The following is a 17816-nucleotide window of genomic DNA, read 5'->3' on the forward strand; positions in this document are numbered from 1 at the left end:
TGGGGAGCTGGGGGGGGACACACACTGGGGTGTGGGGGTCTCACTGGGGGGTGGGGGTCTCACTGGGGGGTGGAGGTCTCACTGGGGGGAGTCTCACTGGGGGTGGGAAGGACACACTGGGGGTGGGAAGGACACACTAAGGGTGGGAAGGACACACTGGGGGGGGGCACTGGGTGGGGACACACTGGGGGGTCACCCTGGGGGTGGGGGTCTCACGGGGGTGGGAAGGATACACTGGGGGGGGGAGGACACACTGGGGGTGAGGGGGCAATGGGGGTGGGAAGGTCACACTTGGGGGGGTGGGAAGGTCACACTTGGGGGGGGGGAGGTCACACTTGGGGGGGGACACTGGGGGGGGGTCTCACTGGGGGTGGGAAGCACACACGGGGGGGGGTCTCACTGGGGGTGGGAAGCACACACACGGGGGTGGGAGGACACATTGGGGAGAGGGGAGGACACATTGGGGAGAGGGGAAGACACACTGGGGGGTGGGCTGTCTGACTTGCTGCTCATTCCGCTCTCCCAGATGCAGACAGGCGGGATGAGGAGCGGACACTGAGGAAGCTCCTCCCGAGGGAGCGGGGCTGATCCCGGGGCGGCGAGAGGCGGAGATGGAGGAGACGGAACGGGAAACCCGCCGGGGCGAGGCGGCAGAGCCGGAGAACGGGGAGGAGGACGGCATCGTGGAACTGGAGAGCCCGTGGGGTCAGCAACTGGAGAGCTCCGGGGGGCTTCCCTTGGGGGCTGAGGATGTAAGTTTAACCCAGTGTCCGTGTGTGTCTCTGTGTAACTCTGTGTCAGTATCTATCAGTGTCTGTGTGAGTGTCTCTGTGTAACTCTGTGTCAGTATCAGTGTCCGTGTGAGTGTCCCTGTGTAACTCTGTGTCAGTATCTATCAGTGTCTGTGTGAGTGTCTCTGTGTAACTCTGTGTCAGTATCTGTGTCCGTGTGAGTGTCTCTGTGTAACTCTGTGTCAGTATCTGTGTCCGTGTGAGTGTCTCTGTGTAACTCTGTGTCAGTATCAGTGTCCGTGTGAGTGTCCCTGTGTAACTCTGTGTCAGTATCTATCAGTGTCTGTGTGAGTGTCTCTGTGTAACTCTGTGTCAGTATCTGTGTCCGTGTGAGTGTCCCTGTGTAACTCTGTGTCAGTATCTATCAGTGTCTGTGTGAGTGTCTCTGTGTAACTCTGTGTCAGTATCTATCAGTGTCTGTGTGAGTGTCTCTGTGTAAATCTGTGTCAGTATCTGTGTCCGTGTGAGTGTCTCTGTGTAACTCTGTGTCAGTATCTGTGTCCGTGTGAGTGTCTCTGTGTAACTCTGTGTCAGCATCTGTGTCCGTGTGAGTGTCTCTGTGTAACTCTGTGTCAGTATCTGTGTCCGTGTGAGTGTCTCTGTGTAACTCTGTGTCAGTATCTGTGTCCGTGTGAGTGTCTCTGTGTAACTCTGTGTCAGTATCAGTGTCCGTGTGAATGTCTCTGTCTAACTCTGTGTCAGTATCTGTGTCCGTGTGAGTGTCTCTGTGTAACTCTGTGTCAGTATCAGTGTCCGTGTGAGTGTCTCTGTGTAACTCTGTGTCAGTATCTGTGTCCGTGTGAGTGTCTCTGTGTAACTCTGTGTCAGTATCTGTGTCCGTGTGAGTGTCTCTGTGTAACTCTGTGTCAGTATCAGTGTCCGTGTGAGTGTCTCTGTGTAACTCTGTGTCAGTATCCGTGTGTCTCTGTGTAACTCTGTGTCAGTATCTATCAGTGTCCGTGTGTGTCTCTGTGTAACTCTATGTCAGTATCTATTAGTGTCTGTGTGAGTGTCTCTGTGTAACTCTTGTGTCAGTATCAGTGTCCGTGTGTGTGTCTCTGTGTAACTCTGTGTCAGTATCAGTGTCCGTGTGAGTGTCTCTGTGTAACTCTGTGTCAGTATCAGTGTCCGTGTGAGTGTCTCTGTGTAACTCTGTGTCAGTATCTATCAGTGTCCGTGTGAGTGTCTCTGTGTAACGCTATGTCAGCATCAGTGTCCGTGTGTGAGTCTCTGTGTAGCTCTGTGTCAGTATCACTGTCCGTGTGAGTGTCTCTGTGTAACTCTGTGTCAGTATCTATCAGTGTCCGTGTGAGTGTCTGTGTGTAAATCTGTGTCAGAATCAGTGTCCGTATGAGTGTCTCTGTGTAACTCTGTGTCAGTATCAGTGTCCGTGTGAGTGTCTCTGTGTAACTCTGTGTCAGTGTCCGTGTGAATGTCTCTGTCTAACTCTGTGTCAGTATCAGTGTCCGTGTGAGTGTCTGTGTGTAAATCTGTGTCAGAATCAGTGTCCGTATGAGTGTCTCTGTGTAACTCTGTGTCAGTATCAGTGTCCGTGTGAGTGTCTCTGTGTAACTCTGTGTCAGTGTCCGTGTGAATGTCTCTGTCTAACTCTGTGTCAGTATCAGTGCCCGTGTGAGTGTCTCTGTGTAAATCTGTGTCAGTATCTATCAGTGTCCGTGTGAGTGTCTCTGTGTAAATCTGTGTCAGTATCAGTGTCCGTGTGAGTGTCTCTGTGTAACTCTGTGTCAGTATCAGTGTCCATGTGAGTGTCTCGACGTAACTCTGTGTCAGTATCAGTGTCCGTGTGAGTGTCCCTGTGTAACTCTGTGTCAGTATCTATCAGTGTCCGTGTGAGTGTCTCTGTGTAACTCTGTGTCAGTATCTATCAGTGTCCGTGTGAGTGTCTCTGTGTAACTCTCTGTCAGTATCAGTGTCCGTGTGAGTGTCTCTGCGTAACTCTGTGTCAGTATTAGTGTCCGTGTGTGTGTCTCTGTGTAACTCTGTGTCAGTATCAGTGTCCGTGTGAGTGTCTGTGTGTAACTCTGTGTCAGTATCAGTGTCCGTGTGAGTGTCTCTGTGTAAATCTGTGTCAGTATCAGTGTCCGTGTGAGTGTCTCTGCGTAACTCTGTGTCAGTATTAGTGTCCGTGTGAGTGTCTCTGTGTAACTCTGTGTCAGTATCAGTGTCCGTGTGAGTGTCTCTGTGTAACTCGGTGTCAGTATCAGTGTCCGTGTGAGTGTCTCTGTGTAACTCCGTGTCAGTATCAGTGTCCGTGTGAGTGTCTCTGCGTAACTCTGTGTCAGTATCAGTGTCCGTGTGAGTGTCTCTGTGTAAATCTGTGTCAGTATCAGTGTCCGTGTGAGTGTCTCTGTGTAACTCTGTGTCAGTATCAGTGTCCGTGTGAGTGTCTCTGTGTAACTCTGTGTCAGTATCAGTGTCCGTGTGAGTGTCTCTGCGTAACTCTGTGTCAGTATTAGTGTCCGTGTGAATGTCTCTGTCTAACTCTGTGTCAGTATCAGTGTCCGTGTGAGTGTCTCTGTGTAAATCTGTGTCAGTATCAGTGTCCGTGTGAGTGTCTCTGTGTAGAGACAGGTAATGTCCCTCTCTCTGTCAGCGTGTGGGTTAATGTACCTCTTTCTGTCAGTGTCTGGGCTAATGTCTCACTTTCAGTGTGTGAGTTAATGTCACTCTCTCTGTCAGTGTGTGGGGTAAAGCCCCTCTCTCTGTCAGTATCTGGGGTAATGTCTCTCTGTCAGTGTGGGTGGTAATGTCCCCCTGTCAGTCTCTGGGGTAATGTCCCTCTCTCTGTCAGTGTGTGGGGTAATGTCCCTCTCTCTGTCAGTGTCTGGGCTAATGTCCCTCTTTGTCAGTGTGTGGGGTAATGTCCCTCACTCTGTCAGTGTGTGGGGTAATGTCACTCTGTCAGTGACAGGGTTAATGTCACTCTCTCTGTCAGTGTGTGGAGTAATGTCCCTCTCTCTGTCAGTGGGTGGGGTAATGTCCCTCTGTCAGTGTCCGGTGTAATTTCCCTCTCTCTGTCAGTGTGTGGGGTAATTACCCTCTCTCTGTCAGTGTGTGGGGTAATGTCCCTCTCTCTGTCAGTGTGTGGGGTAATGTCCCTCTCTCTGTCAGTGTCTGGGGTAATGTCCCTCTCTCTGTCAGTGTGTAGGGTCTTGTCCCTCTCTCTGTCAGTGTGTGGGGTAATGTCTCTCTGTCAGTGTGTGGGGTAATGTCCCTCTCTCTGTCAGTGTGTGGGGTAATGTCCCGCTCTCTGTCAGTATCTGGGGTAATGTCCCTCTGTTTATCAGTGTGCGGGGTAATGTCTCCCTCTCCCTCAGTGTGCGGGGTAATGTCCATCTGTCAGTGTCTGGGGTAATGTCCCTCTCTCTGTCAGTGTGTGGGGTAATGTCTCTCAGTCAGTGTGTGGGGTAATGTCCCTCTCTCTGTCAGTGTGTGGGGTAATGTCCCCGCTCTGTCAGTGTCTGGGGTAATGTCCCTCTCTCTGTCAGTGTGTGGGGTATTGTCCCTCTCTCTGTCAGTGTGTGGGGTAATGACCCTCTCTCTGCCAGTATCTGGGGTAATGTCCCTCTCTCTGTCAGTGTGTCGGGTAATGTCCCTCTCTCTGTCAGTGTGTGGGGTAATGCCCCTCTCTCTGTCAGTGTGTGGTGTATTGTCCCTCTCTCTGTCAGTGTGTGGGGTAATGACCCTCTCTCTGTCAATGTGTGGGGTATTGTCCCTCTCTCTGTCAGTGTCTGGGGTAATGTCCCTCTCTCTGTCAGTGTGTGGGGTATTGTCCCTCTCTCTGTCAGTGTGTGGGGTAATGACCCTCTCTCTGCCAGTATCTGGGGTAATGTCCCTCTCGCTGTCAGTGTGTGGGGTAATGTCCCTCTCTCTGTCAGTGTGTGGGGTAATGTCCCTCTCTCTGTCAGTGTGTGGGGTAAAGTCCCTCTCTCTGTCAGTATCTGGGGTAATTTCCCTCTCTCTGTCAGTGTGTGGGATAATGTCCCTCTCTCTGTCAGTGTGTGGGGTAATGTCCCTCTCTCTGTCAGTGTGTGGTGTATTGACCCTCTCTCTGTCAGTATCTGGGGTAATTTCCCTCTCTCTGTCAGTGTCTGGGCTAATGTCCCGCCCTCTGTCAGTGTGTGGGGTAATGTCCCTCTCTCTGTCAGTGTGTGGGGTAATGTCCCTCTCTCTGTCAGTGTGTGGGGTAATGACCCTCTCTCTGTCAGTATCTGGGGTAATTTCCCTCTCTCTGTCAGTGTGTGGGATAATGTCCCTCTCTCTGTCAGTGTGTGTGGTAATGTCCCTCTCTCTGTCAGTGTGTGGGGTAATGTCCCTCTCTGTCAGTGTGTGGGGTAAAGTCCCTCTCTCTGTCAGTATCTGGGGTAATGCCCCTCTCTCTGTCAGTGTGTGGGTTAATGTCCCTCTCTCTGTCAGTGTGTGGGGTTATGTCCCTCTCTCTGTCAGTGTGTGGGGCAATGTCCCTCTCTCTGTCAGTGTGTGGGGTAATGTCCCTCTCTCTGTCAGTGTGTGGTGTAATGTCCCTCTCTCTGTCAGTGTGTGGGGTAATGTCCCTCTCTCTGTCAGTGTGTGGTGTAATGACCCTCTCTCTGTCAATGTGTGGGGTAATGCCCCTCTCTCTGTCAGTGTGTGGGGTAATGACCCTCTGTCAAGGTGTGGGGTAATGTCCCTCTCTCTGTCAGTGTGTGGGGTAATGCCCCTCTCTCTGTCAGTGTGTGGGGTAATGTCTCTCTCTCTGTCAGCGTGTGGGGTAATGACCCTCTCTCTGCCAGTGTGTGGGGTAATGTCCCTCTCTAGTCAGTGTGTGGGGTAATGACCCTCTCTCTGTCAGTGTGTGGGGTAAAGTCCCTCTCTCTGTCAGTGTGTGGGGTAATGTCCCTCTCTCTGCCAGTATCTGGGGTAATGTCCCTCTCTAGTCAGTGTGTGGGATAATGTCCCTCTCTAGTCAGTGTGTGGGGTAATGTCTCTCTTTCTGTGTCTTGGGTAATGTCCCTCCCTCTGTCAGTGTGTGGGGTAATGTCCCTCTCTCTGTCAGTGTGTGGGGTAAAGTCCCTCTCTCTGTCAGTGTGTGGGGTAATGTCTCTCTTTCTGTGTCTTGGGTAATGTCCCTCCCTCTGTCAGTGTGTGGGGTAATGTCCCTCTCTCTGTCTGTGTGTGGGGTAATGTCCCTCTCTCTGTCAGTATCTGGGGTAATGCCGCTCTCTCTGTCAGTGTGCCGGGTAATGTTCCTCTCTCTGTCAGTGTGTGGGGTAATGTCTCTCTTTCTGTGTCTTGTGTAATGTCCCTCTCACTGTCAGTGTGTGGGATAATGTCTCTCTCTCTCTCAGTGTGTGGGGTCATGTCTCTCTCTCTGTCAGTGTGTGGGATAATGTCTCTCAGTCAGTGTGTGGGGTAATGTCGCTCTCTCTGTCAGTGTGTGGGTTAATGTTCCTCTCTCTGTTAGTGTCTGGTGTAATGTCCCTCTCTCTGTCAGTGTCTGGGGTAATGTCCCTATCTCTATCAATGTGTGGGGTAATGACCCTCTCTCTGTCAGTGTGTGGCGTAATATCCCTCTCCCTGTCCGTGTGTGGGGTAATGTCCCTCTCTCTATCAGAGTGTGGGGTAATGACGCTCTCTCTGTTAGTGTCTGGGGGAATGTCCCTCTCTCTGTCAGTGTGTGGGGTAATGTCCCTCTCTCTGTCAGTGTGTGGGGTAATGTCCCACTCTCAGTCAGTGTGTGGGGTAATGACCCTCTCTCTGTCAATGTGTGGGGTAATGTCCCTCTCTGTGTCAGCGTGTGGGGTAATGACCCTCTCTCTGCCAGTATCTGGGGTAATGTCCCTCTCTAGTCAGTGTGTGGGGTAAAGTCCCTCTCTCTGTCAGTGTGTGGGGTAATGTCCCTCTCTCTGTCAGTGTGTGGGGTAATGTCCCTCTCTCTGTCATTGTGTGGGGTAATATCCTTCTCTCTGTCAGTGTGTGGGGTAATGACCCTCTGTCAAGGTGTGGGGTAATGTCCCTCTCTCTGTCAGTGTGTGGGGTAATGTCTCTCTCTGTCAGCGTGTGGGGTAATGTCCCTCTCTCTGTCAAGGTGTGGGGTAATGTCCCTCTCTCTGTCAGTGTGTGGGGTAATGTCTCTCTCTGTCAGCGTGTGGGGTAATGACCCTCTCTCTGCCAGTATCTGGGGTAATGTCCCTCTCTAGTCAGTGTGTGTGGTAATGTCCCTCTCTCTGTCAGTGTGTGTGGTAATGTCCCTCTCTCTGTCACTGTGTGGGGTTAAGTCCCTCTCTCTGTCAGTGTGTGGGGTAATGTCTCTCTTTCTGTGTCTTGGGTAATGTCCCTCTCTCTGTCAGTGTGTGGGGTAATGTCTCTTTCTCTCTCAGTGTCTGGGGCAATGTCCCTCTCTCTGTCAGTGTGTGGGGTAATGTCTCTCAGTCAGTGTGTGGGGTAATGTCCCCGCTCTGTCAGTGTCTGGGGTAATGTCACTCTTTCTGTTAGTGTGTGGGGTAATGTCCATCTCTCTGTCAGTGTGTGGGGATATGTCCCTCTCTCTGTCAGTGTGTGGGGTAATGTCCCTCTCTCTGTCAGTGTCTGGGCTAATGTCCCACCCTCTGTCTGTGTGTGGGATAATGTACCTCTCTCTGTCAGTGTGTGGGGTAATGTCCCTCTCTCTGTTTGTGTCTGGGGTATTGTCCCTCTGTCAGTGTCTGGGGTAATGTCCCTCTCTCTGTCAGTGTGTGGGGTAATGTCCCTCTCTCTGTCAGTGTGTGGGGTAATGTCCCTCTCACTGTCAGTGTGTGGGGTAATATCCCTCTCTCTGTCAGTGTTTGGGGTAATGTCCCTCTCTCTGTCAGTGTGTGGGGTAATGTCCCTCTCTCTGTCAGTGTGTGGGGTAATTTCCCTCTCTCTGTCAGTGTGTGGGGTAATGTCCCTCTCTCTGTCAGTGTGTGGGGTAATATCCCTCTCTCTGTCAGTGTGTGGGGTAATGTCCCGCTCTCTGTCAGTGTGTTGGGTAATGTCCCTCTCTCTGTCAGTGTGTGGGGTAATGTCCCTCTCTCTGTCAGTGTCTGGGCTAATGTCCCACCCTCTGTCTGTGTGTGGGATAATGTACCTCTCTCTGTCAGTGTGTGGGGTAATGTCCCTCTCTCTGTTTGTGTCTGGGGTATTGTCCCTCTGTCAGTGTCTGGGGTAATGTCCCTCTCTCTGTCAGTGTGTGGGGTAATGTCCCTCTCTCTGTCAGTGTGTGGGGTAATGTCCCTCTCACTGTCAGTGTGTGGGGTAATATCCCTCTCTCTGTCAGTGTTTGGGGTAATGTCCCTCTCTCTGTCAATGTGTGGGATAATGTACCTCTCTCTGTCAGTGTGTGGGGTAATGTCCCTCTCTCTGTTTGTGTCTGGGGTATTGTCCCTCTGTCAGTGTCTGGGGTAATGTCCCTCTCTCTGTCAGTGTGTGGGGTAATGTCCCTCTCTCTGTCAGTGTGTGGGGTAATGTCCCTCTCACTGTCAGTGTGTGGGGTAATATCCCTCTCTCTGTCAGTGTGTGGGGTAATGTCCCTCTCTCTGTCAGTGTGTGGGGTAATATCCCTCTCTCTGTCAGTGTGTGGGGTAATGTCCCGCTCTCTGTCAGTGTGTTGGGTAATGTCCCTCTCTCTGTCAGTGTGTGGGGTAATGTCCCTCTCTCTGTCAGTGTGTGAGGTAATGACCCTCTCTCTGCCAGTACCTGGGGAAATGTCCCTCTCTCTGTCAGTGTGTGGGGTAATGTTCTTCTCCCAGTCAGTGTCTGGGCTAATGTCCCTCTTTCTGTCAGTGTGTGGGGTAATGTCCCTCTTTGTCAGTGTGTGGGGTAATGTCCCTCACTCTGTCAGTGTGTGGGGTAATGTCACTCTGTCAGTGACAGGGTTAATGTCACTCTCTCTGTCAGTGTGTGGAGTAATGTCCCTCTCTCTGTCAGTGTGTGGGGTAATGTCCCTCTCTGTCAGTGTGTGGGGTAATGTCCCTCTCTCTGTCAGTGTGTGGGGTAATGTCCCTCTGTCAGTGTCCGGTGTAATTTCCCTCTCTCTGTCAGTGTGTGGGGTAATGACCCTCTCTCTGTCAGTGTGTGGGGTAATGTCCCTCTCTCTGTCAGTGTCTGGGGTAATGTCCCTCTCTCAGTGTGTAGGGTAATGCCCCTGTCTCTGTCAGTGTCTGGGCTAATGTCCCTCTCTCTGTCAGTGTGTGGGGTAATGTCCCTCTCTCTGTCAGTGTGTGGGGTAATGTCTCCCTGTCAAGGTGTGGGGTAATGTCCCTCTCTCTGTCAGTGTGTGGTGTATTGTCCCGCTCTCTGTCAGTATCTGGGGTAATGTCCCTCTGTTTATCAGTGTGCGGGGTAATGTCTCCCTCTCCCTCAGTGTGCGGGGTAATGTCTATCTGTCAGTGTCTGGGGTAATGTCCCTCTCTCTGTCAGTGTGTGGGGTAATGTCTCTCAGTCAGTGTGTGGGGTAATGTCCCTCTCTCTGTCAGTGTGTGGGGTAATGTCTCTCAGTCAGTGTGTGGGGTAATGTCCCTCTCTCTGTCAGTGTGTCGGGTAATGTCCCTCTCTCTGTTAGTATCTGGGGTAATTTCCCTCTCTCTGTCAGTGTGGGGGTTAATGTCCCACTCTCTGTCAGTGTGTGGGATAATGTCCCTCTCTCTGTCAGTATCTGGGGTAATGCCCCTCTCTCTGTCAGTGTGTAGGGTAATGTCTCTCTTTCTGTGTCTTGTGTAATGTCCCTCTCACTGTCAGTGTGTGGGATAATGTCTCCCTCTCTCTCAGTGTGTGGGGTCATGTCTCTCTCTCTGTCAGTGTGTGGGATAATGTCCCTGTCTCTGTCAATGTCTGGGCTAATGTCCCTCTCTCTGTCAGTGTGTGGGATAATGTCTCTCAGTCAGTGTGTGGGGTAATGTCGCTCTCTCTGTCAGTGTGTGGGTTAATGTTCCTCTCTCTGTTAGTGTCTGGTGTAATGTCCCTCTCTCTGTCAGTGTCTGGGGTAATGTCCCTATCTCTGTCAATGTGTGGGGTAATGACCCTCTCTCTGTCAGTGTGTGGGGTAATATCCCTCTCCCTGTCCGTGTGTGGGGTAATATCCCTCTCTCTATCAGTGTGTGCGGTAATGACCCTCTCTCTGTTAGTGTCTGGGGGAATGTCCCTCTCTCTGTCAGTGTGTGGGGTAATGTCCCTCTCTCTGTCAGTGTGTGGGGTAATGTCCCACTCTCAGTCAGTGTGTGGGGTAATGACCCTCTCTCTGTCAATGTGTGGGGTAATGTCCCTCTCTGTGTCAGCGTGTGGGGTAATGACCCTCTCACTGTCAGTGTGTGGGGTAATGTCCCTCTCTAGTCAGTGTGTGTGGTAATGTCCCTCTCTCTGTCAGTGTGTGGGGTAATGTCCCTCTCTCTGTCAGTGTGTGGGGTAAAGTCCCTCTCTCTGTCAGTGTGTGGGGTAATGTCCCTCTCTCTGTCAGTGTGTGGGGTAATGTCTCTCTTTCTGTGTCTTGTGTAATGTCCCTCTCACTGTCAGTGTGTGGGATAATGTCTCTCTCTCTCTCAGTGTGTGGGGTCATGTCTCTCTCTCTTTCAGTGTGTGGGATAATGTCCCTGTCTCTGTCAATGTCTGGGCTAATGTCCCTCTCTCTGTCAGTGTGTGGGATAATGTCTCTCAGTCAGTGTGTGGGGTAATGTCGCTCTCTCTGTCAGTGTGTGGGTTAATGTTCCTTCTCTGTTAGTGTCTGGTGTAATGTCCCTCTCTCTGTCAGTGTCTGGGGAAATGTCCCTATCTCTGTCAATGTGTGGGGTAATGACCCTCTCTCTGTCAGTGTGTGGGGTAATATCCCTCTCCCTGTCCGTGTGTGGGGTAATGTCCCTCTCTCTATCAGTGTGTGGGGTAATGACCCTCTCTCTGTTAGTGTCTGGGGGAATGTCCCTCTCTCTGTCAGTGTGTGGGGTAATGTCCCTCTCTCTGTCAGTGTGTGGGGTAATGTCCCACTCTCAGTCAGTGTGTGGGGTAATGACCCTCTCTCTGTCAATGTGTGGGGTAATGTCCCTCTCTGTGTCAGCGTGTGGGGTAATGACCCTCTCTCTGCCAGTATCTGGGGTAATGTCCCTCTCTAGTCAGTGTGTGTGGTAATGTCCCTCTCTCTGTCAGTATGTGGGGTAATGTCCCTCTCTCTGTCAGTGTGTGGGGTAAAGCCCCTCTCTCTGTCAGTGTGTGGGGTAATGTCCCTCTCTCTGTCATTGTGTGGGGTAATGTCCCTCTCTCTGTCAGTGTGTGGGGTAATGACCCTCTGTCAAGGTGTGGGGTAATGTCCCTCTCTCTGTCAGTGTGTGGGGTAATGTCTCTCTCTGTCAGCGTGTGGGGTAATGACCCTCTCTCTGTCAGTATCTGGGGTAATTTCCCTCTCTCTGTCAGTGTGTGGGGTAATGACCCTCTCTCTGTCAGTGTGTGGGGTAATGTCCCTCTCTCTGTCAGTGTGTGGGGTAATGTCCCTCTCTCTGTCAAGGTGTGGGGTAATGTCCCTCTCTCTGTCAGTGTGTGGGGTAATGTCTCTCTCTGTCAGCGTGTGGGGTAATATCCCTCTCTCTGTCAGTGTGTGGGGTAATGTCCCTCTCTGTGTCAGTGTGTGGGGTAATGTCTCTCTCTCTCTGTCAGCGTGTGGGGTAATGACCCTCTCTCTGCCAGTATCTGGGGTAAAGTCCCCCTCTAGTCAGTGTGTGTGGTAATATCCCACTCTCTGTCAGTGTGTGTGGTAATGTCCCTCTCTCTGTCACTGTGTGGGGTAAAGTCCCTCTCTCTGTCAGTGTGTGGGGTAATGTCTCTCTTTCTGTGTCTTGGGTAATGTCCCTCTCTCTGTCAGTGTGTGGGGTAATGTCTCTCAGTCAGTGTGTGGGGTAATGTCCCTCTCTCTGTCAGTTTGTGGGGTAATGTCCCCGCTCTGTCAGTGTCTGGGGTAATGTCACTCTTTCTGTTAGTGTGTGGGGTAATGTCCCTCTCTCTGTCAATGTGTGGGGAAATGTCCCTCTCTCTGTCAGTGTGTGGGGTAATGTCCCTCTCTCTGTCAGTGTCTGGGCTAATGTCCCACCCTCTGTCTGTGTGTGGGATAATGTACCTCTCTCTGTCAATGTGTGGGGTAATGTTCCTCTCTCTGTCAGTGTGTGGGATAATGTCCCTCTCTCTGTTTGTGTCTGGGGTATTGTCCCTCTGTCAGTGTCTGGGGTAATGTCCCTCTCTCTGTCAGTGTGTGGGGTAATGTCCCTCTCTCTGTCAGTGTGTGGGGTAATGTCCCTCTCTCTGTCAGTGTTTGGGGTAATGTCCCTCTCTCTGTCAGTGTGTGGGGTAATGTCCCGCTCTCTGTCAGTGTTTGGGGTAATGTCCCTCTCTCTGTCAGTGTGTGGGGTAATGTCCCTCTCTCTGTCAGTGTGTGGGGTAATATCCCTCTCTCTGTCTGTGTGTGGGGTAATGTCCCTCTCTCTGTCAGTGTGTTGGGTAATGTTCCTCTCTCTGTCAGTGTGTGGGGTGATGTCCCTCTCTCTGTCAGTGTGTGGGGTAATGACCCTCTCTCTGCCAGTATCTGGGGAAATCTCCCTCTCTCTGTCAGTGTGTGGGGTAATGACCCTCTCTCTGCCAGTGTGTGGGGAAATGTCCCTCTCTCTGTCAGTGTGTGGGGTAATGTCTCTCTGTCAGCGTGTGGGTTAATGACCCTCTCTCTGCCTGTATCTGGGGTAATGTCTCTCTCTCTGTCAGTGTGTGGGGTAAAATCCCTCTCTCTGTCAGTGTGTGGGGTAATGTCTCTCTTTCTGTACCTTAGGTAATGTCCCAATCTCTGTCAGTGTGTGGGGTAATGTCTCTCTCTCTGTCGGTGTGTGGGGTAATGTCTCTTTCTCTCTCAGTGTCTGGGGTAATGTCCCTCTCGCTGTCAGTGTGTGGGGTAATGTCCCTCTGTCAGTGTCTGTGGTAATGTCCCTCTCTCTGTCAGTGTGTGGGGTAAAGTCCCTCTCTCTGTCAGTGTGTGGGGTAATGTATCTTTCTCTCTCAGTGTGTGGGGTAATGTCCCTCTCTCTGTCAGTGTGTGGGGTAATGTCTCTCAGTCAGTGTGTGGGGTAATGTCCCTCTCTCTGTCAGTGTGTGGGGTAATGTCCCCGCTCTGTCAGTGTCTAGGGTAATGTCACTCTCTCTGTCAGTGTGTGGGTTAATGTCCCTCTCTCTGTCAGTGTGTGGGGAAATGTCCCTCTCTCTGTCGGTGTCTGGGGTAATGTCCCTCTCTCTGTCAGTGACTGGGGTAATGACCCTCTCTCTGTCAGTGTGTGTGTTAATGTCCCTCTCTCTGTCAGTGTCTGGGGTAATGTCTCCCTCTCTGTCAGTGTGTGGGGTAATGTCCCTCTCTCTGTCAGTGTCTGGGCTAATGTCCCTCCCTCTGTCTGTGTGTGGGATAATGTCCCTCTCTCTGTCAGTGTGTGGGGAAATGTCCCTCTCTCTGTCGGTGTCTGGGGTAATGTCCCTCTCTCTGTCAGTGACTGGGGTAATGACCCTCTCTCTGTCAGTGTGTGTGTTAATGTCCCTCTCTCTGTCAGTGTCTGGGGTAATGTCTCCTTCTCTGTCAGTGTGTGGGGTAATGTCCCTCTCTCTGTCAGTGTCTGGGCTAATGTCCCTCCCTCTGTCTGTGTGTGGGATAATGTCCCTCTCTCTGTCAATGTGTGGGGTAATGTTGCTCTCTCTGTCAGTGTGTGGGGTAATGTCCCTCTCTCTGTTTGTGTCTGGGGTATTGTCCCTCTCTCTGTCAGTGTCTGGGGTAATGTCCCTCTCTCTGTCAGAGTGTGGGGTAATGTCCCTCTCTCTGTCAGTGTGTGGGGTAATGTCCCTCTCTCTGTCGGTGTGTGGGGTAATGTCCCTCTCTCTGTTTGTGTCTGGGGTATTGTCCCTCTCTCTGTCAGTGTCTGGGGTAATGTCCCTCTCTCTGTCAGTGTCTGGGGTAATGTCCCTCTCTCTGTCAGAGTGTGGGGTAATGTCCCTTTCTCTGTCAGTGTCTGGGGTAATGTCCCTCTCTCTGTCAGTGTGTGGGGTAATGTCCCTCTCTCTGTCAGTGTGTGGGGTAATGTCCCTCTCTCTGTCAGTGTTTGGGGTAATGTCCCTCTCTCTGTCAGTGTGTCGGGTAATGTCCCTCTCTCTGTCAGTGTGTGGGGTAATGTCCCTCTCTCTGTCAGTGTGTGGGGTGATGTCCCTCTCTCTGTCAGTGTGTCGGGTAATGTCCCTCTGTCAGAGTGTGGGGTAATGTCTCTCTCGCTGTCAGTGTGTGGGGTAATGTCCCTCTCTCTGTCAGTGTGTGGGGTAATGTCCCTCTCTCTGTCAGTGTGTGGGGTAATGTCCCTCTCTCTGTCAGTGTGTGGGGTAATGTCCCTGTCTCTGTCACTGCCCATGTGTCTTTCACATTTCTATCTCAATCTTTTTCTGCACCTGTCTTCAGTATTTTCCTGTTGTCTGGCTGTGTAGTCATTCGCTCGCTGAGTTACTCCTTTTCCACCCTGTTTACGTTTTCACCTCCGTCTCTGCTGCGCTGAGGGTTTCCAAACAGACTGCTGGTCAAACTAGTCCCTGACCCCCCAGGTAACACAGCCAGACTTAGATTGGAATTTACACACGGCCCTGACTTGTTTGCTTTATGGGTCTGGAAGTCTGAAATTGGGCTGCTTTTAGTGTCGGTGCACCATTGACAGATAAATCTTTAATAAAACATCAAAATCAGTTGGAATAATTGAGTTACGATACCTGGGAATTATTGGGCCAGCAGTCTTTTGTTGCGTCTTTTGGAAGCAAACGGAGCTCATGAAAGGCAACAGGTTCTGATGTCCTGCTGTCTCCAAAGTGTTTTTATGTTTTCCTAAACCCTTCTCGACATGTGTACCTGAGCCTGGTGCCTTTTAGTCTCCCTGTTCCTGTTTTAATCTCTTATAAATCTCTGTGTATCTTTCACTGTTTTCATGTTTAGGAATCTCCGTGCATGGGTTTGTATTCTTGTGCGTACCAATTTCTGTATCTGTGTTCAATCTCTCCCTCTGTCCACAGCTGTCCCTGTGTATCTTCTATTTAGAAGAATGCTGGAGTCATCAAAGGTTCTTTGGCAATCACTTTTTTTTTGCTAAGGGAGCCAGCAGAACTATGTGTGATTTTTGGCTACAATGTCTCAGGGAACAATGTGCTTGAATGCAGCTAATGCCAAATGAACTAAAGTTTACCAAACATTTTAATGAGGAATGTGGCTCTGTAACAATATTTAAAGGCATTCAAAGACACCGGTTGCACCATAAATCCTTAAATTGAGCAAAGTTAGATTTTAAAAGTCGCAGAATTGCGGCACAAAAAGCAGCCAATCATAGAATTTACAGCGCAGAAGGAGGCCATTCGGCCCATCGAGTCTGCACCGGCTCTTGGAAAGAGCACCCTACCCAAGCCCACACCCCAACCCTATCCCCATAACCCAGTAACCCCACCCAACACTAAGGGCAATTTTGGACACCAAGGGCAATTTATCATGGCCAATCCACCTAACCTGCACATCTTTGGACTGTGGGAGGAAACCGGAGCACCCGGAGGAAACCCACGCAGGCACGGGGAGAACGTGCAGACTCCGCACAGACAGTGACCCAAGCCGGAATCGAACCTGGGACCCTGGAGCTGTGAAGCAATTGTGCTATCCACAATGCTACCGTGCTGCCCCAAAAAACAGCACTCCAGCCACATCCCACTTTCCAGCTCTTTGTCTGTAATCCTGTTAAAGCAAAAGTGCACATTTAAATATTTTTTTAATGACCCTTTCAGGTGAGGATTCAGACACCCTCCAGCATTTCTGGTTGTGGGGGTGAGAGCCAAGCAGATTCGAGTAGAATGTGCAAACTCCACATGGACAGTGACCCAGGGCCGGGATCGATCCCGGGTCCTCGGCGGGTGAGGCAGCAGTGCTAACCACTGCTCCACTGTGCTACCCTCTGCTCCACCGTGATACCCTCTGCTCCACCGTGCTGCCCTCTGCTCCACCGTGATACCCTCTGCTCCACCGTGCTGCCCTCTGCTCCACCGTGCTGCCCTCTGCTCCACCGTGCTGCCCTCTGCTCCACCGTGCTGCCCTCTGCTCCACCGTGCTGCCCTATGCTCCACCGTGCTACCCTCTGCTCCACCGTGCTGCCCTCTGCTCCACCGTGCTGCCCTCTGCTCCACTGTGATACCCTCTGCTCCACCGTGCCGCCCTCTGCTCCACCCTGCCGCCCTCTGCTCCACCCTGCTGCCCTCTGCTCTGACCGTGCTGCCCTCTGCTCCACCGTGCTACCCTCTGCTCCACCGTGCTACCCTCTGCTCCACCGTGATACCCTCTGCTCCACCATGCTACCCTCTGCTCCACCGTGCTGCCCTCTGCTCCACCGTGATACCCTCTGCTCCACCGTGCTGCCCTCTGCTCCACCGTGCTGTCCTCTGCTCCACCGTGCTACCCTCTGCTCCACCGTGCTGCCCTCTGCTCCACCGTGCTGCCCTCTGCTCCACCGTGCTGCCCTCTGCTCTGACCGTGCTGCCCTCTGCTCCACCGTGCTGCCCTCTGCTCCACCGTGCTACCCTCTGCTCCACCATGATACCCTCTGCTCCACCGTGATACCCTCTGCTCCACCGTGCTGCCCTCTGCTCCACCGTGCTGCCCTCTGCTCTGACCGTGCTGCACTCTGCTCCACCGTGCCGCCCTCTGCTCCACCGTGCTACCCTCTGCTCCACCATGATACCCTCTGCTCCACCGTGCTACCCTCTGCTCCACCGTGATACCCTCTGCTCCACCGTGCTGCCCTCTGCTCCACCGTGCTACCCTCTGCTCCACCGTGCTGCCCTCTGCTCCACCGTGCTGCCCTCTGCTCCACCGTGATAGCCTCTGCTCCACCGTGCTGCACTCTGCTCCACCGTGCTGCCCTCTGCTCCACCGTGATAGCCTCTGCTCCACCGTGCTGCACTCTGCTCCACCGTGCTGCCCTCTGCTCCACCGTGCTGCCCTCTGCTCCACCGTGCTGCCCTCTGCTCCACCGTGCCACCCTCTGCTCCACCGTGATAGCCTCTGCTCCACCGTGCTGCCCTCTGCTCCACCGTGCTGCCCTCTGCTCCACCGTGCTGCCCTCTGCTCCACCGTGATAGCCTCTGCTCCACCGTGCTGCCCTCTGCTCCACCGTGCTACCCTCTGCTCCACCGTGCTACCCTCTCCTCCACCGTGCTACCCTCTGCTCCACCGTGCTACCCTCTGCTCCACCGTGCTACCCTCTGCTCCACCGTGATACCCTCTGCTCCACCATGCTACCCTCTGCTCCACCGTGCTACCCTCTGCTCCACCGTGCTACCCTCTGCTCCACCGTGCTACCCTCTGCTCCACCGTGCTGCCCTCTGCTCCACCGTGCTGCCCTCTGCTCCACCGTGCTGCCCTCTGCTCCACCGTGCTACCCTCTGCTCCACCATGATACCCTCTGCTCCACCGTGCTACCCTCTGCTCCACCGTGCTACCCTCTGCTCCACCGTGCTACCCTCTGCTCCACCATGATACCCTCTGCTCCACCGTGCTACCCTCTGCTCCACCGTGCTGCCCTCTGCTCCACCGTGCTGCCCTCTGCTCCACCGTGCTGCCCTCTGCTCCACCGTGCTGCCCTCTGCTCCACCGTGCTGCCCTCTGCTCCACCGTGCTGCCCTCTGCTCCACCGTGCTACCCTCTGCTCCACCATGATACCCTCTGCTCCACCGTGCTACCCTCTGCTCCACCGTGCTGCCCTCTGCTCCACCGTGCTGCCCTCTGCTCCACCGTGCTGCCCTCTGCTCCACCGTGCTGCCCTCTGCTCCACCGTGCTACCCTCTGCTCCACCATGATACCCTCTGCTCCACCGTGCTACCCTCTGCTCCACCGTGCTACCCTCTGCTCCACCGTGCTGCCCTCTGCTCCACCGTGCTGCCCTCTGCTCCACCATGATACCCTCTGCTCCACCGTGCTACCCTCTGCTCCACCATGCTACC

General features: G+C 52.9%; 1 protein-coding gene across 1 annotated transcript in view; it reads left to right on the forward strand.

The window, feature by feature from the left end:
• The first annotated feature begins 505 nt into the window (after positions 1 to 505).
• Positions 506 to 17816, forward strand: part of rhbdl3 (rhomboid, veinlet-like 3 (Drosophila)) — a 116592-nt gene continuing 99281 nt past the window's right edge. Inside the window, exon 1 of the mRNA XM_072483783.1 lies at positions 506 to 752. Coding sequence (XP_072339884.1) covers positions 612 to 752 — 141 coding nt within the window. The 5' untranslated portion in view covers positions 506 to 611. The remainder of the gene's footprint in view (positions 753 to 17816) is intronic.

Source organism: Scyliorhinus torazame, chromosome 18 (genome assembly GCF_047496885.1).
Source record: "Scyliorhinus torazame isolate Kashiwa2021f chromosome 18, sScyTor2.1, whole genome shotgun sequence".
In the NCBI taxonomy this organism is placed as follows: Eukaryota; Metazoa; Chordata; class Chondrichthyes; order Carcharhiniformes; family Scyliorhinidae; genus Scyliorhinus; species Scyliorhinus torazame.